Source organism: Erinaceus europaeus, chromosome 17 (genome assembly GCF_950295315.1).
Source record: "Erinaceus europaeus chromosome 17, mEriEur2.1, whole genome shotgun sequence".
Taxonomy (NCBI): Eukaryota; Metazoa; Chordata; class Mammalia; order Eulipotyphla; family Erinaceidae; genus Erinaceus; species Erinaceus europaeus.
Window position 1 is genome coordinate 9,363,995 of NC_080178.1, and position 23,610 is coordinate 9,387,604.

General features: G+C 44.2%; 1 protein-coding gene across 1 annotated transcript; it reads right to left on the bottom strand.

The window, feature by feature from the left end:
* Positions 1 to 265: 265 nt before the first annotated feature.
* CBLIF (cobalamin binding intrinsic factor) lies at positions 266 to 23,502 on the bottom strand. The gene is made up of 9 exons (XM_007519508.2): positions 23,418 to 23,502; positions 21,019 to 21,195; positions 19,806 to 19,919; positions 18,762 to 18,902; positions 13,657 to 13,838; positions 6,551 to 6,728; positions 5,277 to 5,478; positions 1,700 to 1,818; positions 266 to 669 (listed from the first exon to the last, which is right to left on the bottom strand). The coding sequence occupies exons 1-9, from the start codon at positions 23,500 to 23,502 to the stop codon at positions 608 to 610; spliced, it is 1,260 nt and encodes a 419-aa protein (XP_007519570.1). The 3' UTR covers positions 266 to 607.
* Between the last annotated feature and the right edge of the window lie 108 nt (positions 23,503 to 23,610).

Here is a 23,610-nt window from a genome sequence, read left to right on the forward strand (position 1 = left end):
AGAAATAAAGGAATGCTGGCTGATTAAGATGATGAGAATAATCTCCAGAAACATCAAGGCATTCTCCCACCTCCCTTCACCCAAGGTTTAAATGACAACTGGTTATACATAGCTGGATATTTCCTTCAGCTGTGTGGCACAGATGGTGAAACTCCAGGCAAGTTTACATCATTTATTTCACTCAGTGGCTTCCATGTTTCAAGCAGGAAATAGGTAGCATCATAGATTTTTTTAATCGTTTATATTTATTTTTCTTTTTGTTGACCTTGTTTTTTATTGTTGTTGTAGTTATTGTTGTTGTTACAGATGTCGCTGTTAGGACAGAGAGAAATGGAGAGAGGAGGGGAAGACAGAGAGGCGGAGAGAAAGACACTTGCAGACCTGCTTCACTGCCTGTGACGCGACCCCCACCCCACCCCCACCCCCGCAGGTGGGGAGCTGGGGGCTTCCTGTCATGCACGCTTAACCTGCAGCTACCGCATTTTTTTTTTCTTTTTAAATTGTTGTTGTTGGTGTGTATTTGAAATGAAGTGGAAACAAAACAAAACGAAGCAAAAACTCCAACTGTCCTTAGTAGATGTCTGACGGAAACGGAACAGCCTCTGTTTTAGTATTGTGTGAAGTTGGCTGTGATGTGCTCATGGTTGAAGGGGACGTAGTCTGCAACCCCTGGAAGCAAGAGAACAACATGAAGTGGGCGTGGCCCTCCAAGGCCCCTTCCCCCTAACCCCACCTCCCCAGAGCCTCTGCCCCACTAGGGAAAGATGGAAACAGGCTGGGGGGGATGGTTCCACCTGCCAACGCCCATGTCCAGCGGAGAAGCAATCACAGAAGCCAGACCTTCCCACCTCCTGCACCCCAAAATGAATTTTGGTCCATACTCCCACAGGGATAAAGAATAGGGAAGCCTGGTGGTGGGAATTGTGTGGAGTTGTGTGTCTCCTCTTATCCTATGGTTTCTGTCAGTGTTTCCTTTTTACAAATAAAAATTAAAAAAAAAAAAAAAGAACAGGGAAGCTTCCAATGGAGGGAATGGGATGACTTTATTTTATTTTATTCTTCATTACTTTTCAATAATAATTTTTAATTTTTATTTATTTACTATTGAGTAGAAACAGAGAGAAATTGAGAGGGGAGGGGAAGACAGAGAGGAAGAGAGACAGAGAGACACCTGCAGCCCTGCTTCACAGCTCATGAAGCTTTTCCCCTGTAGGTGGGGACCTGGGGCTTGAACCCAGGTCCTTTGCACACTGTAATGTGTGTGTTTAACCAGGTGCACCACCTACTGGTCCCTCATATTTGTTTTCCATTGATTATGCTTTCTTTGTGCTTTTATTTGTACACAAATTATCCTTTTTTAATTTCAAAGTGGCCAGGTCTCTGTCTTTTTAAATCTGTTTTTTTTTTTTTTTGGTGTGTTTCTCACATTATTTGTCTTTTCCCTCTTCAGTCTTTCCCCCCTCTTCAGTCTCTCTCCTTCTCTCAGCACTGATGAGCTCTAGCTTATGGTGGTGCAGGGGTATTGAACCTGAGACTTCTTAGCATGAGGGTCTCGTTGCATAACCTTTAGGCTACTACCCCTGCCTCCTCTTTAGTCTTTAATGACAGGATTCTTTATTTTTGAGAGTTACTTGATATAATGGAAGAATACATTCTGCGAGCTCTGGAGTAAGTGCCTAGATTGTTTTTCTTCTCTCACCTTCACTTAAAGGTGTCTTGCCACTAAGAAATTGCCAGTATGTCTTATGATTAGCATTTTCAGCGATGTCGTTGATGGAGGAGACAACAAGGCCCCAGGATGTCATTGTGGTCTCAAACCTACAAGAATAAAGTCACATATGGTCACCACTCCTTTGAGGTCAGACAATAATGACTTAAAGGCACAGAGATGCCCTAAATGCTCTGAAGAACATGCTTAAAGCAGAAAGTGTAAATGAATATGAAATTGCTTAATTTGGAATGAAATGAAGCCGTTAGAATGGGAATTAAAAAAAAAAAGACAAACTGTAGATGTCCCACAATGGACAAAAATCTTAGGGGAGTGATAGAATGAATACCCAAGACTGAATGTTTTATAAAAGTTTGAAAATCAGATTTGTCACTAATTTTCAGTGACATAGGGAAATGTGCAGCAAATAATGGAAGTGAAATCATAGGATGCAAAGTTTTTACATAAAGTAATTGTCTATCCCTGTATGTGATAGATTACCATCATTCATAACACCCATAGAAAAAGCACCTACAAAATTATAAAAACAAAATACGGTGTCAACAATGAGATAATGTGGACGGGCTGTCAGTGCTTTGTTTTCTTCTCCTTCTTCTTCAAGATTTTCAAAATTTTATTTATTAATGAGAAAGGTAGGAGGAGAGAGAGAAGCAGACATCACTCTGGTACATGTGCTGCTAGGAACTGAACTTGGGAACTTGTGCTTGATAGTCCAGTGCTTTATCCACTGCAATACCTCCTGGGCTACACTACTTGTTTTCTCCCTTTTTATCTTTTAACACACACACACACACACACACACATTTTTTGCCTCCAGGGTTATTGCTGGGGCTCATTTTACCTGCACTATGAATCCACTGCTCCTGGAGGCCATTTTTCTCCCTTTTGTTGCCCTTGTTGTTTATTGTTATTATTGTTGTTGGATAGGACAGAGAGAAATGGAGAAGGGGAAGACAGAGAGGGGGAGAGAAAGACACCTGCAGACCTGCTTCATCACTTGTGAAGTGACTCCCTTACAGGTGGGGAACTGGGGGCTCGAACCGGGATCCTAAGGCCAATCCTTGCCCTTTGCGCCATGTGCGCTTAACCCGCTGTGCTACTGCACACCCCCCACTTGTTTTCTTCTTTATGTCATTTCCTCTCAAAAATTTTTATTAATGTAAATTAGGTGTATTTATGCTCAGGAAAGGCAAAATTAAAGCCAAGCCCATGGAAGAACTAAAGTATACAGGAGAGAAAACAGATAGTTGAGTATCATCTTTCCTTTGCAATCATTTCCTCTGTTCTTTTCCATGATATGGCATTTTCCTGTTTCTCCTTCTGTAGCTTTATCTCCTCCATATTTCTTTTCCCTTCCCTTCTTTTCTTTCTGTTTTTCCTTTTTTTTTCTTTTTTTATTGTCACCAGAGTTATTGTTGCAGCTAAGTGCAAGACTCCACTGCTCCCAGGAGGCATCTTTCCTCTCTGGTTTACACAGAGGGTGAGAGAGAAGAGAGACATAAGGAGGGAGAGGAAAGACACAGGCACACTGCCCCACCTCTAACCCGAGTCCTTACACATTGTAAAGTGTGCATTCTGCCACTGGGCAGACACCCCTTGCCCTCCACATCTTCTGAAAAAGAACCTATTCTTTTAATGCTCAAAGCCATGAGGCTTTGTTTGTTTTGTTTTCTATTTAAGTCCATAATGGATTTTCTGTTCTGAGTTCCAGTTTTTTTTTAATCTTTTAAAATTTTATTTATTTATTGATTGATTGATTACTGGATAGAGACAGAAAGAAATTGAGAGGGGAGAGGGAGCTCGAGAGGGGAAGAGGCAGAGAGACACCTGCAGCCCTGCTTCACTGCTTGTGAAGCTTTCCCCCCAAAGGTGGGATCAGGGGCATGAATCTGGGTCCTTGTGCACTTAACCAGGTGTGCCACTGCCTGGCCTCTGGGTTTCTATTTTTAAAATATCATATATTTTTAACTTGTCTGGTTTAATTTTCAAATCTTTATTTATTTAACAAGTAGAGGAGGAAAGAGAGAGACAGAGTACCACTCTGTTTCAGTGTATGTAGCGCTCAGGATTAAACCTAGGGCCTTATGTATGCTCAGCCCCGCATGAGGAGGTTGACCTACCTCCCTGACCCTTGATTTAATTCATTTTAAATTTTATTTATTTATTTATTATTGGATAGAGATAGAAATTGAGAGGTGGAAGTGGGGAGAGAGACAGAGAAACATCTCCAGTTCTACTTTACTGCCTGTGAAGCTTTCCTCCTGCGGGTGGGGACCAGGGGCTTGAACTTGGGTCCTTGTGCATTGCAGTGTGTGCGCTTAACCAGCTGTGCCACCACCCTCTATTTATTTATTTTTTTAACCAGAGCACTGCTCAGCTCTGGTATATATTGGTGCCAGGGACTGAACCTGGGACTTTGGAGCCTCAGGCATGTGAGCCTCTTTGTAGAACCATTATGCTATCAACCACCACCTGACTGATTCAATTAATTAATTTATTTATTCCCTTTTGTTGTAGTTATTATTGTTGTTGTTATTGATGTTGTTGTTGTTGGATAGGACAGAGAGAAATGGAGAGAGGAGGGGAAGACAGAGAGGGGGAGAGAAAGACAGACACCTGCAGACCTGCTTCACCACTTGTGAAGCGACTCCCCTGCAGGTGGAGAGCCGCGGGCTCAAACCAGGATCCTTACGCCAGTGTTGCGCTTTGCGCCACATGCACTTAACCCGCTGTGCTATCGCCCAACTCCCCCCACTGATTTAATATTTTTACCACTTCACTTACTTAGTAGATGGCAAACAGTTCAGAGAGATGTCAGACAACTATCTGGGGGCCAGTGGTTTAGCAAGGGGGAGTGCATGCTGTACTGTGTGCTTGTCTCTGAGTTCAGTCCCCTCTAGCACTTGGGAACTGTGGACAGCACCAACAGAACTACAAGGAGGGTGGAGCTTGGGTGTGTTTTTCTCTCTCTCTTTCTTAAAAAAAAAAAGAACATTTATTTGTCTTTCTATTTTATTTGATAGGACAGAGAGAAATTCAGAGGTGGGGAGGAGGAGCTAGAGAGGGAGAGAGAAACATAGACCTGTAGAGCTGCTTCACCACTCATGAAGCACCCTTCCCCCCCCCACCCCCCCGCAGATGGGAACTGGGGGCTTGAATTTAGGACCTTGCCTCTGGTACTGCCTCTATTTCTCACTCTTCTTTCCTTTTATTTTTTTCCCCTCCCCTCTGGGCTGAAACCCAATATCCTGGCTTTGGCAACTCAGTGTTTAATTTGCTTCTCTTTCTTTTTCTGTGTGTATGGAGATCCTGCCTCTATCTCCTTCTGTCTCAAAAACACAGACTAAAGACTGGGCCAGGGAGGTTGCTCAGTGGTATCACACATGTGGGAGGCCCTGGGTTCATGCCTCGGCACTGCATACTAACACTCAACGAAAACCTGTTAACTTATAAGGAGGGGGAAGAAGGAAGCAAATGAAGGAAGGAGAGAGAATAGGAGTTGGAGCTGGGCCTAGGGAGAATGCTGGCTGTCCATTGTAGCACGCACCTGAACATGGAGTTCTTGCGCTGTGCTTCCTGTAAGACAACGAGCAGCACCGACCCGCCTTTCACACTCACATCCAGGGTCACATTGAAGAGGAGCTCCACCCCCCTCAGCTGGTTGTTGATGGTGTAAGTGACAGTGATGTTGGATGCCGAGGTGGGAACAGGGCTGGCATGGCTGGGGAGAGTTGTTGGCACCCCGTTATCTGTAATGAGCAGAAAGTCCAAACTTGTGAGTGGTCAGGGTGTTGTCATGACAGCCTCAAAGTCTTTGCTACTTACTGGCCACCCCTCTAAAAAGTAAATAAATAAATCAGAAACAGCCATGAGTTTGTGCCCTTTGTAGATTGTTATGAGGAGCTGGTGGGGCCTTGACGTTTTCACATCCACCCAAGAGAATCGATCAGGACTGAAGAACTCAAGAGTTATTTATTTATTTTTCCCTTTTGTTGCCCTTGTTGTTTTTTTTATTGTTGTTGTAGTTATTATTGTTGTTGTCGTTGTTAGATAGGACAGAGAGAAATGGAGAGAGGAGGGGAAGACAGAGAGGGGGAGAGAAAGACAGACACCTGCAGACCTGCTTCACCGCTTGTGAAGCGACTCCCCTGCAGGTGGGGAGCCGGGGGCTGGAACCAGGATCCTTATGCCGGCCGGTCCTTGTGCTTTGTGCCATGTGTGCTTAACCCTCTATGCTACCACATGACTCCCAACTCAAGAATTTTAAAATGAACATTTGGGAGCAGGGTGGTGGCTCACTCAATAGTGCACATGCATTGTCATGATTGAGGGCCTGGGTTCAAGCCCTGGGCCCCCACATACAGAGAAAAAGCTTCATGAACAGTGAATATTGGTTGCAGGAGTCTCTTATTTTTCTCTTGTCTCTTGCACTCTTTTTTTTAAAGTTTTTTTTATTATCTTTATTTATTTATTGGGTAGAGACAGCAAGAAATCAAGGGGAAAGAGGGAGATAGAGAAAGAGAGAGAGAGAGAGAGAGAGAGAGAGTCCTGTAGCCCTGCTTCACCACTTGTAGATGCCAGCCTAGAACTGCGCAGGAGGGAACTGGGGAGCACCCCCAGTTAGCTGCACCCTCCCCCTCAACATATGTGTTGGTGAGCGCACAGTTTAGGGGAACTGGATGTTCCATGTGGCCCTGCTTACATGGCAGTGGTGGGGCACAGCAAGCCTCTAATGTGCCACTTAGGGTTGATGTACATGTCATTTCAGGCATGAGTTCCCACTTCATTACAAAAGAAGAGACAGATATCAAGGCTTCTTACCAGGGATGCAAGACACGAGTGGCACGTCTAGGTATGTCTTGCCTTTCAGGGAGGGGAGGACTTGGGCAATGGACATGGGGTTGCGAAATTTCCCTTGCTTAACCGCCTTGAGTAGTGCATCCAGGGTCTTCTGGCAGTTCCACTCCTTACTAGGTTGCTCAGGTGTCACAGAGAGAGCCTAGGACACATACACACATGCACACACACACGCACACGCACATGCACACACACACATATTAGGCATGGCTGAGAGGTGGTCTTTATAAACCTTTTAAAGGATTGACTTGATCACCAATCTTTGTTGTTGTAAATGACTGTCCAGTTAAAATGACTTGTCCAGGCAGAAGATAAGGAGTTGAAGCAAGGAGTTTATTCTTCTGCAAAAGAACATGCCGCCAACAGTGGCCATCAGGCAGCAGTGCGCCTCCCCTTCCCCCTGCTTCCGTCTTTTATACCAGATGCAAAACTGTCTCCTCCACCCCTGGGCTGGGCTTCAGAGCTCACAATCTCCCTGTCGCCTTAATAAGCAAAGGAAGAAAGTCTGAGGGTCTCTACTGGAAGTTTAGCAAGTACTGCAAGTAACTATTATCTGGCCTAAAGAATACAGAACTACTGGCCACAGGGGGCTATCGATAACAATTCATAAATTATTATTTTTCTGTACTAAATGATTGTTCTATTCATGTGTCTTTGAAGAGACCTAACCATCTCTTAGATTTGCAATCACACAGAGTCCAAAACTGAAACCACACATGATTCTAGACAACTCCTGTCTCATTCCCTGCTCTGTCCTGCTCAGTTGGCACCTGTCACATAGTGGGTCCCACAGTAGACACCTGTGCAGTGCCCAGATTCCTGGAAACTGTTCAGGCTACTGTGTTTAGCAATTCTTGGATGCAGAATGATGGCAGAGCTGGGGAAGCAGAAACTGGGGGGAACTTTAACTTAGGGCAGCCTGGGCCTGACCATCTGAACATAGTAGACGTAGGGGCTGGGTGGCAGCTTACTTAGTCGAGTCCTCATCTCACCATGTAGGAGGACCTGGGTTTAAGTCCCCCTTCCCACCTGTGTATGTGTGTATGTGGGGAACTTCGCAGATGGTAGAGCAGTAGGGCTGCTGTCTGTCTGTCTCTCTCTCCCTGGCTCTCTCTCCCTTTTACCTTCTATCAAAGTAAAGCAAAGCAAAATAAAATAGAACAAAACAAAATGAAAGACAAGGCTGCCAGATATGTGGTTTCTTGCAGATTTAGAGCCCCAGTGATAACCCTAGAGGCAACCCCTCCCCCCAAACAAACAAACAAACAAACAAAACCAACACATAATGGAGAGCATATAATGCAAAACAACTTCAGCGCCTGAGGCTCTGAAGTCTCAGATCCAGCCCCTGCTGCCTTTGATTTCTGATTCGGGAAGGCAGAGCTGAGCTATGCTAACAACGGATTCCTCCAGTTTTGCCCTGCCCTGCACACCCTTTGGTGGACTCCTTCCACACTTTATGATGGTGCCAGCACCGGCAGCGAGAAACCCCAGACACAGCAGTGGATTTAAGGCCCACGTGTGGCCAGTTAGTGATTGTGGACACAGGCTGATGAGTCCCTCCCTCATATGCCGGTACCAGAACAGACACATCTTTCCTCCACTGAGGTCATTTCCTCTGGACCAAGTAAGTAAGTATTGAGCAGTTATGTTACTTTAGCTGTTTTGAAGGAGCCACATAGGAGGAGGGAATGAAAAAAACCAGGGTGTGAAAGTTGAAAAAAAGACAGTTGCCCATGGTCCGGGAAGTGGTGCAGTGGATAGGCTTTGGACTTTCAAGTGTGAGGTCCTGAGTTCAATCCTCGGCAGAACATGTACCAGAGTAATATCTGGTTCTTTCTCTCCTATCATTGCTCACGAATAAATAAAAAATTAAAAAATATATTTATTCCCTTTTGTTGCCCTTGTTGTTTTATTGTTGTAGCTATTATTGATGTCATTGTTGTTGGATAGGACAGAGAGAAATGGAGAGAGGAGGGGAAGACAGAGAAGGGGAGAGAAAAATAGACACCTGCAGACCTGCTTCACTGCCTGTGAAGTGACTCCCCTGCAGGTGGGGAGCCGGGGGCTCGAACCGGGATCCTTACACCTGTCCTTGTACTTTGCGCCACCTGTGCTTAACCCACTGCGCTACCTCCTGACTCCCAATAAATAAAATCTTAAAAAAAAGAAAGCTTTTAACAAAAAGCTTAAAAAAAAAAAAGCCAATTGCCGGATGTTGTGATTGGAGTCCTTTGTTCTAGTTAATTCTGAAACTCCTGCACCTGATTCTAATTCATGTGCAGTAGCACACCTCCATTTTGGTCAGTAAAAGTCATCTGGTTTCATTTATATAAAAAAAAAGACTCTTTTTAAAATTTTGCTTTTTCTCCTCCTCCTCTTCCTTCTCCTTTACTAGTAAATTAATAGTCTACCAAATTATAAGAGCGCCAGAGTGTAATTTCACAATGCATACATGGTGGTAGCCACCAAACTCACCATAGAAATTCTGGTACTGCCTGGCTCTGGCTTGTGGGTTGAACTTGGGACCTCGGGCCCCCAGCATGAAAGTCTGTTACATAAACTACCATGCTATCTCCTCAGTCCAACTCATTTAATTCTCATAACAGCACTATCAGGTAGATGTCACTGTCATCTGCACTTTAAGGATACTGCAGCATCTTGCTGAAGACTCAGCTAGTGAACAAAGGGCGCGTCCTTGAACCAGCAGCCCATTCCCTGAGTCCACCTGCCTGACTTTCCAGTAGGTAGTGTGCTTACTGATGTGTTTAAAGAGATCACACCGGACCTGCCAATATACGCGGATATCTTCACCCACCCTGTTCAATGCTTGACGTCTCGTCATCCAATCTGGTCTCCTACACCTACACTGAACTTCTCTGTCCCAGACTCTTGGGAACAGAGTTGGCAGTCAGTCAGCTGAGGTAAAGAACAAACACCTCATCACAGACCCCTGCAAGCGTCAACCCGGCTTTGACCTAGCACGTTATGATTGGGCCCTCCTCAATCACTATCGAACAGGCCATGGCCGGTGCGCCGCTATGTTCCATCGCTGGGGAGCCAGAGACGACCCGAACTGCCCCTGCGGCTCCAGACAGACTATGACCCACATAGTCAACGACTGCCACCTCTCCAGATTCAAAGGAGGTCTCGAAACTTTACATCAGGCTCAACCTGACGCTGTTGACTGGCTACGGAAGAAGGGCAAACACTAGAAGAAGAAGAAGACACAGATTATGTGTGACCCGCTAGCTTTTCTTTTTATAAATTAACATCTCTCTGGGAGTTAACTAGGAGGTGATTTCAGGATAGGGGCATTTAAGAACCTTGAGGCTATCTGGCACCTTTTGACAAAGAGAAGAATCAAGTAAGCAAGCAAGCTAGAAGTTTTTTTTTTTTTTTTTTTTTTCCTTCTGCTTCTTTTTCTTGATATAGCCTTGCCCAAGTAAGGTTGTTATTACTATTTTTTTCCCAGCCCACTTCTCAACTCTAGTTTATGATGGTATAGGGAGGACTGAACCTGGGACCTTGGAACCTCAGGCATGAATGTTGTTTTGCATAACTATAATGCTATCTCCCTTGCCTGTAAGCAAGGTATAAATAAAAGTGAAAGTCTTGCATGCAAAAAAAAAAAAAAATTCTTGGGGCTGGGAGGTGGCACATCTGGTTAAGTGTACCTTGTAGTACCACGCAAGGAATGGGGTTCAAACCCCTACACCCCACCTGCAGCAGGGAAACTTCACAAGTGGTGAAGGACGTCTGCAGGTGTCTGTCTTTCTCTCTCCCTCTCTATCTTCCCTTCTCTTCCCAATTTCTCTCTGTCCTATCCAGTGAAAGAGGGGGAAATGACCGCCAGGAATAGTGGATTCGTAGTACCTGTACCCAGCCCCAGGAATAACCCTGGAGACAAAACAAAACAAAACAAAACAAAACAAAACAAAACAAACACTCTGAGTGGGCATGGAAAAGGCTATGCTTCTAGACAAAAGAGATATATAAAACCTGGGTACTGGGGAGACAGCACAATGATTTTGCAAAAAGATTTTCATGCAGGAGGCACCAAATTTCCCGGGTTCAATCCCCTGTACCACCTAAGCCAGAGCAGTGCTCTGGTAAAAATGAATTTACAAATATTTACTGTGGAGCCTCAGGCAAAAGAGTCTGCATAACCACTATCTCCCTCACCCTAAATCTTTTTTTCTTCTCTTTTCTTCTGTTTATTTTCTTTCTCTTTCTTTCAAGAAAGAAAGCCTGTGATATCTGGAATTGGATGTGGTCCTGTATTTCCATAGGAAAATATTTAATTCCTGGGTACAGTTTATCAGTGTGTACCTTATAGCTGATTAAATTTTAAACAGAATTCACAATCCAAATTAGAAAAAGCAAACATTTCTCTGTCTGGCACTAAGGTGAGGCAAGATTATTTTCAGTAAAGATCAACAAAACCTTTCTTACGATCCCCTTCAAATAACCTTCCTGTCCCCACAGCTCCCGCTAGACTTGAGCCCTGGGAATGATTTAGCCACTGTAACAAATAATGCTTTGTGTTATGGCAAGATTTCCTTCTTCTTTTTGAATAGGATTCTTTTAAAAATATTTTATTTATTTATTGGATAGAGACAGAGAAATGGAAAGGGGAGGGGAAGATAGAGGAGAAAGACAGACAACTACAGACCTGCTTCACTGTTTGTGAAACTTTCTCTTTGCATATGGAGACAGGGGCCTTGAACCCAGATCCTTGAGTGTTGTAACAGGTGCACCACCACCCAGCTCCTCTTATGGAAAATTTCATTGACCTCGACACAACATTTGAATTGACTTTGTTGTCATTAGTTGCTCCTGTGGTATGTTGTGGTGGGATTTTAAAAAATTTCCCTTATGTGTAACATGAGCCAATTTCTACTTTGTTTATGCCTTTTGCTAGTTTTTAGTGAGTAAAATATCATTATCAGTCTATATCCACCTTAAGAAATGGATTTCTTTCTAACAATAATCCAGAGTTAGCAGTGGGGAAATAGCATAATGGTTCTGCAAAAGACTTTCTTTCTTTTCTTTTCTTTTTGCCTCCAGGGTTATTGCTGCGGGCTTGGTACCTGCACCATGAATCCACTGCTCCTGGAGGCCATTTTTCCCATTTTTGTTGCCCTTGTTGTTGTTATTGTTATTGTTGCTATTGCTGTTGTTGTTGGATAGGACAGAGAAATGGAGAGAGGAGGGAAGACAGAGGGGGAGAGAAAGATAGACACCTGCAGAGACCTGCTTCACTGCTTGCGAAGCAACTCCCCTGCAGGTGGGGAGCTGGGGGCTCGAACTGAGATACTTAGGCCAGTCTGTGTGCCTTGCACCATGTCTGCTTAACCCTCTGTGCTACTGCCTGCCCCCCCCCGAAAAGGCTTTCATGCCTGGGGTTCCAGAATCCTAGGTTCAATCCCCAGTACCACCATGAGCCAGAGCTGAGCTGTGCTTTGGTAAAAACCAACAATAATCTAATATAATAGAATTATATTATATTTAGGGCTGGGTTTGCTATCCCACAATTTGTTTTTTATGATTTCTGAATTGGGAATGCTACAGCATTATTTTTTTTTATGTATCTTTTTTTGAATTACCTTCATTGGATAGAGATAATTAAAAAAAAGATACATTAAAAAATTACCTTTATTGGATAGAGTGAGATGCATTGGATCGACCTTCTCGTGGTGCATCCCATGAGTACCCATTCACTGGGGAAACTGACGATCCTTCCTAGCCGACTGAATCCACATGGATCCCAGTCACTTTCAAAGCCAGCAACAAGCAGCTCCTGACAGCTGTTGACTGGCTACGGAAGAAGGGCAAACGCTAGAAGAAGAAGATTGGATAGAGACAGCCAGAAATCAAGAGAGTAGGGGAGATAGAGAGGGAGAGAGACAGAGAGACACCTACAGTCCTGTTTCAACAGTTGCAAAAAGCTTTCCCCCTGCAGGTGGGGACCAGGGGCTTTAACCTGGGTTCTAGGGTTCTTGAGTATTGTAACATGGGAGCTTAACCAGGTGCGCTGCCACTGGCCCCAACAGTGTAATTTTTTTTTTTTTAAATCCCAAAAACATTTTGAGACCTTGGAGCACAAACACAGTTTGGGTAAGAGGATTAGACTACAGATGACTTTTGCCTCCAGGGTTATTGCTGGGACTCAGTGCCTGCACCATGAATCCACTGCTCCTGGAGGCCATTTTTTTTTTAACCCCTTTTGTTGCCCTTGTTGTTGTAGCCTTGTTGTGGTTATTATTGTTGTTGTTGTTGATGTCATTCGTTGTTGGATAGGACAGAGAGAAAAGGAGAGAGGAGAGGAAGACAGAGGGGGAGAGAAAGATAGACACCTGCAGACCTACTTCACCGCCTGTGAAGCAACTCCCCTGCAGGTGGGGAGCCGGGGGCTTGAACCGGGATCCTTAAGCTGGTCCTTGCGCTTTGCGCCACGTGCGCTTAACCTGCTGCGCTACCGCCGGACTTCCTTTATTAATTATTTTGAATACAAGCTCACTGCTTTGAATCAATATAAAAGACTAAGAAAATAATACTAGGCAAACAGAAAATTCAATCATTTTTCACCCCTGAACCTTCTTAGCATCCTGCTTTTAACGCATCAGACTTTCAATTGTAATTATAAATAGACTTATCATTATTACTATTAGACTAATACTTTTCTGTTTTTTTCCAAGGAAGGGAATAGAGTTTATATAGATTTAATTTTTTTTTTGAGGAGGGAGGAAGAGGGAGAGACAGAACCAGACATCACTCTGGTACATGTGCTGCCGGGGATTGAATTTAAGACCTCATGCTTGAGAGTCCAATGCTTTATCCACTGCACCACATCCCAGAACATTATGTAGATTTGACTTTACACTTACCTATGATGTAGGGAGGAATTAGTACTTAGATCCATTTCACCAGTAAAGAAGCTGAGGCACCACAAAGCATCTCTCTCGAGTCACACAACCTGGTCTTTCTCAGAGATATTAGCAGAATTCTTGTCGCTGGATCCTCCACTCTAGGCAAGGACTGAAAAAGAGCTTTAGTGATGTACTGACCTGCATGGCAAGGCCGGTGCTATAGACGTCTCCGATGATGCCATCGTCTGCGATCCTCAGGCTGAGATTCTCCACAATATCCTTCAATACTTGGCCAAACAGGCCTCTGTAACCTTCCTCTGAGCCCACAGGGATCTTGCTGTACATGCAGGTCAGCGCCAAGGCTGCCACTGCTCCAGTGTCTGTGAAGCACAGGAGAGATAAGACAGCTACCACAACGGTACAGACAACCATCGCTTATTTTGTTCTAGGTACAAGACCTTCTTTACCCTTCAGGATAATCTGTGATATAGGTCACATGATATCTATATAAGGGGACAGGTGGTGGCACACCTGATTGGGCACACATGCTATAGTGCCTAAGGACCCAGGTTCAAGTCCCCAAGACTCACCTGCAGGGGGAGAGCTTCACAAGTGATGAAGCAAGTCTGAAGGTGTCTCTGTCTCTCTTCCTCTCTATTTCCCTCCCATCCCTCTTCATATCTGGTTATCTCTGTCAAATAAATAAAGATAACCATTTTTAAAAATCATAATATCTATATAATAGGAAACTATGGAAAAGCAGATGATTACATGGTATCTATAACCTACAGTTATTTCCACTCAAGGAAGGGGAGAATAAACACCAGAGAGATTAAGAAACTGTCAGAGGCCACAGAGCAGTAAGTGTTACCAACAGGATTTAAAACCGGATTTGTATGACTCCACAGCTCATGCTTGGAATGAAGTTCACCGGAACTATGTTCAGCCTTGCTTCTCTTGTCCCAATGCTTGTCCTAATCTAAGATAATATAGTCTAGAGAGATATGGAAAGATGATGATGATGATAGGTAGATAGACAGACAGATAGATAGAATGTTAGCTAGTAGAAATGGACTCACCCTATGATCCTGGGGATATGTCCTAAGGAAACCAATACACCCATCCAAAAAGATCTGTGTACACATATGTTCTTGGCAGCACAATTTGTAATAGCCAAAACCTGGAAGCAACCCAGGTGTCCAACAACAGATGAGTGGCTGAGCAAGTTGTGGTCTATATACACAATGGAATACTACTCATGTATTAAGAATGGTGATTTCACCGTTTTCAGCCCATCTTGGATGGAGCTTGAAGAAATCATGTTGAGTGAAATAAGTCAAAAATAGAAGGATGAATATGGGATAATCTCACTCACAGGCAGAAGTTGAAAAACAAGATCAGAAAAGAAAACACAAGTAGAACCTGAACTGGAGTTGGTGTATTGCACCAAAGTAAAAGACTCTGGGGTGAGTGCGGGGAGAATACAGATCCAAGAAGGATGACAGAGGACCTAGTGGGGGTTGTATTGTTGTGTTGAAAACTGAGAAATGTTATGCATGTACAAAATATTGTATTTACTGTCAAATGCAAAACATTAATTCCCCAATAAAGAAATTAAAAACAAAACAAAACAAGAATGTGAGCTATTCCAGAACACTTCTCAGCTCTGGCTTGTGATGGTGTCAGAGATGGAACCTGGGTCCTTGAAGCATTAGGCATGCAAGCCTATTGCATAACCATGATGCATAAGCAAGCCTATTGCATAACCATGATGCATAAGCAAGCCTATTGCATAATCATGATGCATAAACAAGCCTATTGCATAACCATGATGCATAAGCAAGCCTATTGCATAATCATGATGCATAAACAAGCCTATTGCATAACCATGATGCATAAACAAGCCTATTGCATAACCATGATGCATAAGCAAGCCTATTGCATAACCATGATGCATAAGCAAGCCTATTGCATAACCATGATGCATAAGCAAGCCTATTGCATAACCATGTTGCATAAGCAAGCCTATTGCATAACCATGATGCATAAGCAAGCCTATTGCATAACCATGTTGCATAAGCAAGCCTATTGCATAACCATGATGCATAAGCAAGCCTATTGCATAACCATGATGCATAAACAAGCCTATTGCATAACCATGTTGCATAAACAAGCCTATTGCATAACCATGATGCATGAACAAGCCTATTGCATAACCATGATGCATAAACAAGCCTATTGGATAACCATGATGTATGAACAAGCCTATTGCATAACCATGATGCATAAACAAGCCTATTGCATAACCATGATGCGTAAACAAGCCTATTGCATAACCATGATGCATAAACAAGCCTATTGCATAACCATGATGCATAAACAAGCCTATTGCATAACCTTTCTGGCCTGTCTCAATGTTTATCTTTCAAAATGTCACTAATTTTTCAAGGGCCACTCTTCGTCACCTTTCAGTGAAACTTTCTCTGGTCTTCCCAGAACAAGAGATGACCAGCATTTGTGGTCTGCAGGTCTTCTATAATCTCAGCCCTCTCTTCTGTGTTTTGGGTGTCACATTTCCCCAAAGACCTGAGCACAGGGGGCTTTCTCACAATTTACGTTCAATGTGTCGTCATGCTTGGACTGTAGGAGCAAGCTGTGACAATAAAGACCAGATCCAGTAAAATACTTTCAAGCTGACTGACTGCATCCACCGATCTTCCCCTCCCCCTCTCTCACTTTCACCTGCAGGTTACAGAGCCTTGTGAAGACTGTCTGACAGTGTTGCTACAATCCTTGTCCCCTTAGGCCAAGAATTCATTTCCCTTCAATCTGTCCCCCCTACCTCCGAAATAGCTCAGTTGAAGTACCTGCACAATCACAGGCAAACTGTGATGTTGTCAGAGATAAGTCCAGATTTCCTGCACTGACAGAAATGCCCCCACATTGCACGAGACTGAAGAGGAGAAACAGACACTAATTTGTTCTTGGTCCTCAGGAAAGGTAGTAGGTAGCATAACTGCCTGTCTCTTGACCACTCAGTAGAGCTTGAAGTGAGCCCATGCTGATGAGACACAGGTGAGGGGATGACAGAGATAATGAGATGGTGCTCTAGTTTAGAGGCTTCCAGAGGAGGAAAGCTGAGTATGGATAGGAGATGCAAAAATACTCCTCCCAGGGGGCATTGCACAGAGAGGGGATCATTCTCCACAGAAGGGCAGAGAAGGATGTGGCGTTGTTGAAGTCAGAGCTTCTACTCACAAGTGGCCATATGCTTGCACAGTGAAGGCATAAGCATATTCTGGTGTGGGGCTGGGCGGTTGTGCATTGGATAAAGCTCATATGTTACCATATGTGAGGATGTGGGCTTAAGCTTTCAGTACCCGTACCCGCAGGGGGGAAGCTTCATGAACCGCGATGCAGTGCTGCAGCTGTTTATCTTTCTCCCTCTTTCTTCCCCTCCCTCTTCCCTCTTCCTCTCTATTTCTCTGTCCTAGCAAATAAAAAGAAAAAGAAAAAGGAGGAGATGAAGATGATGAGAAAGAAGGAGAAGAAGAGGAAGAAGGAGAAGGAGAAGGAGAAGGAGGGGAAGGGGAGGGGGAAGATGAGGAGGGGGAGGAGAAGGAGAGGGAGGAGGAGAGGGAGGAGGAGAGGGAGGAGGGGGAGCAGAAGAAGAAGAAGAAGAAGAAGAAGAAGAAGAAGAAGAAGAAGAAGAAGAAGAAGAAGAAGAAGAAGAAGAAGAAGAAGAAGGGGAAATGACTGCCGAGAGTGGTGGAGTTATTGTATAGACTCTGAGCCCCAGGGATAGTCCTGATGGCAAATAAGTAAATAAATAAATAAATAAGAAAAGAGAATTCTAGTGTATCCCAGAAGGAGGGAAACTAGGGTTTAGAATCCAGAGAGTCTCTGTGGACTTATACACACACTAGCATCTTAAAATCTTGTAACCTACTGTTAATCACAAATAAAAAAAAACTAAATAAATTCACAACAGAAGCAAAAAAAAACCAAACCAAACCAAAACCCAAGAGTGTCTAGTTTATAGAAAGAGACTATACTGGATTCTATCTTATTTTTTCATTTTATTGCCACCAGGGTTATCTCTGGGGCTTGAGTGTCTGTGCGATGAATTCACCATTCTCAAGGGCCATTTCCCCTTCCCTCCCCAATGTAAGATTTTTATTTGATAGGACAGAGAGAAATTTGAGAGGGGAGAGGGAGATAGAGAGGGAGAGAGACAGAGGGACACCTGCAGCCCATGTTTCACCACTTGTGAAGTTTCCTCCCTTGCAGGTGGGGAGTGGGGGCTCGAACCCAGGGTCTTTGTATATAGTAACATGTGCACTTAACCAGGTGCACTACTGCCTGGCCCCTTAACTTATGTGTAAGAAGACACTGATAATAGCAGACTGTTGAAACATTCATAATAGACTGTGGAAGCAACCATAGTGATTAAAGGAGAGAGTTCAGCATAGGACTGAGTCTATACATTGATTTAATATCTCAGTAATTTTTTAAAAATGTTTATTCCCTTTTGTTGCCCTTGTTTTTTTATTGCTGTGGTTATTATTGATGTCGTTGTTGTTGGATAGGACTGAGAGAAATGGAGAGAGGAGGGGAAGACAGAGATGGGGAGAGAAAGACAGACACCTGCAGACCTACTTCACTGCCTGTGACTCCCCTGCAGGTGGGGAGCCAGGGCTTGAACCAGGATCCTTACGCTGGGCCTTGCCCTTTGCGCCTCATGCGCTTAACCCGCTGTGCTGCTGCTGGACTCCCCTCAGTAATTTTTAAAGCCTGGAAACCACTGTTGGGTGATATGTTCTTCCTCCCTTCCATCCTTCCTTCCTTCCTTCCTTCCTTCCTTCCTTCCTTCCTTCCTTCCTTCCTTCCTTCTAACTTAATTTTAAAATTATCTTTATTTATTGGCTAGAGATAGCAAAAAATCAAGAAGAGAAGGGGAAAGAGACAGACACTTGTAACACTGATTCACTACTTGCAAAGCTTTCCCCCTGCAGGTGGGGACCGGGAGTTTTGAACCCGTCTCCTTGCACATTGTAACTTGTGCACTCAACCAGGTGTGCCACTGTGCCACCCAGTCCCAACATGGTCATTGTTTCGGGGGGGGGGATTCTGTAACTGCCAGGCATTTCAGGTAAAATTCTGATTCCTAGGCTTTCTTTACATTTGCTCATTAACTGGCATTGCCAACAGACAGCAGTCAGTTTTCTCTCAATGACAGACACCTTCATGCAATGATAGACATTTCAGTTCTGGGCAGCACTTGAAAGGGGAGACCTACTTACCCACATTGAAGGGGGAGGTGTTGGCCAATAGGGCTTTGGCAAATCGGGCAGCAATGGGTAAGGTGGGCTCAGGGTTCTTCTGACACAGTGCCAAGATGGCCAGACTGGGCCCGTAGAAGGATGACGCTGGGCCGTTGAGACCTTGGGAGGGAGAAAGGATCATCAGGAGACGAAATATCCTCCACTTTGATGACATTTGTGGAGACAGAGAAGCCAAATCTTGTTCAGGGAAATTGTGAGACATTCTGTCTCCAGTGACAGCCAAGATCCAATTCATCATTGTGGATGAATATCAAGAGATGATGTGCATGGCGGAATACGGATGTCAGCCAGCAGGAGGATGGAATGGCAGGGAGAGAGTTGTCTTCAGTTTATGGCATGATAAGTTTGTGTCCCTGGAGAGTAGTGTTTTTACTTTCCTTTGCTTCTTTTTCTTTCCTTTCCTTTCCAGTCCTGTTCTTTTCTTTTCTTTTCTCCTCTGTTATTTTCTAAAGGATTCTATTTATTAATTAATGAGAAAGATAGGAGGAGAAAGAGAAAGAACCAGTACATGTACTCCAGTACATGTGCTGCTGGGGATTGAACTTGGGACTTCATGCTTGAGAGTCCAATGCCTTATCCACTGTGCCATCTCCCAGAATACAAGAGTAGTGTTTTTCTAGTTCAGTCTGAATTGGAAGTGAATCTTCCAATTATCATAGGGAACCTACATGGAGTTACACAGGGTCTCATTCACTCTTCTCTCCTTTTTAAATTTTATTGATTTTGGAGACATAGAGAAAATGAGAGGGAAGGGGGAGATAGAGAGGGTAGGAGGGAGAGAGAAAGAGAGAAACCTGCAGCACTGCTTCAATGCTTATGAAGCTTCCCCTCTGCAAGTGGGGATCAGGGGCCTGAACTGGCGTCCTTGCGCATGGTAACATGTATGCTCTACCAGATGTACCGCCACCTGGCCCTTTTCCCCCCCTTTTCTTCCTAGGTCTGAAATCTCTAGGAAGGACCATTTGTCTCACCCCCCCCTCCTTCATTCTGATGAAATCTTACTGGAAGGTGCCCAGTTCTCCATTTGTTTCCGCAGAATTGATACTTGATTCTCAGTGTCTCGACAGGAGGAGGTGAGGGCCATGATGGTGAGGGCAAGCTGGCCAATGGACAGGTCTGTGGAGGAAAGGATGATCTCATCAGGAGGAGAGAATGGATTAAGCAGACGCAGATGTGCCCCAGAGAAAGAAAGCGCTAGGGGCTAAGGCTGATCTTTCAGCTTCTCAATCAAACAGATTTTTGGTTTGAACATAATAATATGATCAGATCATTTTTAACTTCTTTTTATTGTGAAAAAGATTTTATTTCTTTTATTTTGAAAGCTTGTATAATTTTTTTGTTTGGATGAGAAAGTTACACACACACACACACACACACACACACACACACACACACACACACATACAGAGAGAGAGAGAGATATCAGGGCACTGCTCAGCTCTGGTTTATGGTGGTGCTGGGGATTGAACCTGGGACCTTGGAGCCTCAGGCATGGAAAATCTTTTGCAGAACCATAATGCTGTTTTCCCTTTTAAATTTTTACTGAGTTGAGACCTCACATGTGGGTTTTGTTTGCTTTCAGGTCAACATTTTTCATTTTATTTATTTATTTAAATTTTTATTTATAAAAAGGAAACATTGACAAAAATCCTCGATTCTTTTTATTTACTTTAGACAGATACACACACACACACACACACACACACACACACACACACACACTCCATTCAGCCTACTTTTTTTTCACATTCTTATTTTGAGAGAGATGGAAAACACAGAGAGAGAGAGAGAGAAAGAGAGAGAGAGAGAGAGAGAGAGAGAGAGGGAACCACAGCAAGCCTTTACCATCCATGGAGCTTCTCCTATACTGCCCATGGTGTTTCTGGAGCTTCTCTTGTACTGTCCATGGTGTTTCTATCTGGTGCTGGGGCTCATACCCAGTGCCTCAAGCATTCAAGTCACATGCTCTACTAAGTGAACTCTCCAGGCCAAGGAAGCCCACTTACATTTTTGTCATTCTCCCCCTACAATTCTTCCCGCCTTCCTGCACTTCTCCATGACTGTGCTGGCTCCACACATGGCTTTTTCCAGCCATATCTGCCAAGGTGGTTGGAGATCCACTCAGAGGCAATGTTGGAAATGGAGCAGGGGGACCTGGGGGCGGAGGGCAGTGTGACGGACCCAAGGAACATGCAGAGGGGCTCTGAGTGCTTACCTGCTGCGTCACTTGCCATGAGTTTGACAGTCAGGAGCTCCTGGGCCTTGGTGTTGTAGGCTCCAGCCAGGTTCATTGCGATGAGGATGCTGGGGTTTGGGAAGGCCGAGCTGGTCACTGAGCTCTCCATGAGCAGCTGGATGCCGTTAACCACAGACTGCTGCTCCAAGGGAACCACTGAGGAGATAACAGTCATTCATTCGCTCAGTCTCTAGCCTTGTCCTCTCCTCATACACAAACACAGTATCTGTGTCCTGTAAGCTTTTGAGAGGAAGATAGGGTTAACATAGGTTATGTCACGGATGCTTTCTGTCTTTTTTTTTAAAGTTTATTTGATAGAACAGAGAAAAATTGAGAGGGAGGGAAGAGGGAGGGAGAGAGAGAGAGAGAGAGAGATAGCACTGCCCCACCGTTCATGGAGCTTTCCTCCATGATGATGAAGAATGGGAACTTGAACCTGGGTCCTTGCACATGGTGACGTGTGCACTCCACTGAGTGAGTTATTACCTGTGCCTGAGATTTATTTTATTCTTCAATCATAGGAGAGCATTTCATAGGAGAGAAGGAGAGAGAGAAACCACAGCACCATTCCAGCACATGCAGTGCTGGGGGTCAAACCAGGAGCCTCAGGCATGCAAGATCTGTGTTCTACCAGATGAGCTATTTCCACAACCACTGTAGACTTTCTAGTCCCTACATTTCCTCAAAACAATCTTATGTATAATAAATAGATTTCTATCCCGACTTCCCTGGGCAGACAACCTCACCAATACGTCCTGGAACCTCACCTCTCCAGTGCCCTACTCTGCTGGGGGAAGATAGAAACAGGCTGGGGGTATGGATTGACTTGCCAATGCCCATGCCCAGTGGAAAAACAAAAACAAGAGCTGAGCAGTGCTCTGGTAAAAAAAAGAAAAAGAAAAAGAAAGAAAGAAAGGGAAGGAAGAAAGAGAAGCAAAAGAAATGCATTTCTTATTCAGTAACATCAAGCCTATCACCCACAGAAATTTCATATTATTTTTGAGCACATTTCTAGAAACTAGTTATTTCCCTGCATCTGTGTTTTCTTCACCGTTACATGAAGGACATTAAAGATCTGGGGTATGCCCACTAGGAAAAGGAAGGTAGAGACAGGCTGGGAATATGGATCAACCTGTCATGCCCATGTCCAGCGGAGAAGCAGTTATAGAAGCCAGACCTCCCACTTTCTGCATCCCATAGAAATCTTTGGTTCGTACTCCCAGAGGGATAAAGGACAGGGAAGCTTCCAGTGGAGGGGATGGGACATGGCACTTTGGTGGTGGGAGTTGTGTGAATTGTGCCCCTCTTATCTCACAATCTTGTCTATCAGTACCAAATCACTAATAATAATAAAAAAGAGAGAAGCTGAAAAATAAAAAAAACACAAAGCAGAACTTGGACTAGAGCTAGTGTATTGCACTCAAGTAAAAGACTCTGGGGTGAGGGGGGAGGGTTCAGCTCCTGGAACATGATGGCAGAGGAGGACCTAGAGGGGGTCAAGTTATGCGGAAAACTGAGAAATGTTACACATGTACAAACAACCCTATTTTACTGCTGACTGTAAACCGTTAATCCACCTGATAAAGAAAAAAAACAAAAAACATCTGGGATATGACGTGTCCCCAAAGGCTGCCAGAAACTCCCAGAACAGCCACTGAGTGTCTTTAAAGTATAAAACCATTATACTCACAATGCTATCTCAATCTCTCTCAGCATAAGATGCATGGACTTACTTGCCTCTCAAATAACTTCTGCTATTATGCTAGAAAAGGTGAACCACACTATTCACACCCCACCCACTCACTTTAGAATTCTTACAGAGACCGATCGGTTCAACCCTTTTCTCATCAGCAGCTCTCAAGGGCTGAAGTTTGGACCTTCCTCTGGGGAAAGGCAACCCTTCTGAGCACCATGGACAGCACTGGAGTCGGGGTGGGGGACTCAGTGAATGGTGGATCGGTGCTGTGGTATCATTTCTCTATGTCTTTAAAAAAATTTTTTTTTTAGTATTTATTTATTTTTCCTTTTGTTGCCCTTTTTTTACTGTTGTAGTTATTATTGTTGTTATTGATGTCGTTGTTGTTGGATAGGACAGAGAGTAATGGAGAGAGGAGGGGAAGGCAGAGAGGGGGAGAGAAAGACAGACACCTGCAGACCTGCTTCACCGCTTGTGAAGTGACTCCCCTGCAGGTGGGGAGCCGGGGGCTTGAACCAGGATCCTTACGCCAATCTTTGCTCTTTGCACCACCTGTGCTTAACCCGCTGTGCTACCGCCCAACTCCCTCCTCTATGTCTTTTCTCTCATCTCTTTCTTTCTAAAGTAACAATTAAAAAAATGCACCAGTACCTGTCTTGGGCAAAGAAAATGCCATACTCACAGCATGGGCTTCTTTCAGTGTGGGTGCTGGTCCCTGCCATGGCCCAGAGAAGGCTCACCAGGTAGAGGGAGGCAAGGTAGGCCATTCCACCCTTTCCTCTCTTGTTCATGTCTTCTGGTCCCAAATCCCCTATGTTTGCAAACAGCATTCATCTCCTTTCTCTTATATAAGCTTCTCTTTACAAGTCGTTCTG

Coding starts and splice junctions, on each gene's coding strand:
- CBLIF (XM_007519508.2), bottom strand. CDS start 23,502: ATGGCCTACCTTGCCTCCCTCTACCTGGTGAGCCTTCTCTGGGCCATG. Junction 13,839..18,761: donor CACCTCCCCCTTCAATGTGG/GTAAGTAGGTCT, acceptor TGTGCTTCACAG/ACACTGGAGCAGTGGCAGCC. Junction 1,819..5,276: donor CGCAAGAACTCCATGTTCAG/GTGCGTGCTACA, acceptor TTATTCTTGTAG/GTTTGAGACCACAATGACAT.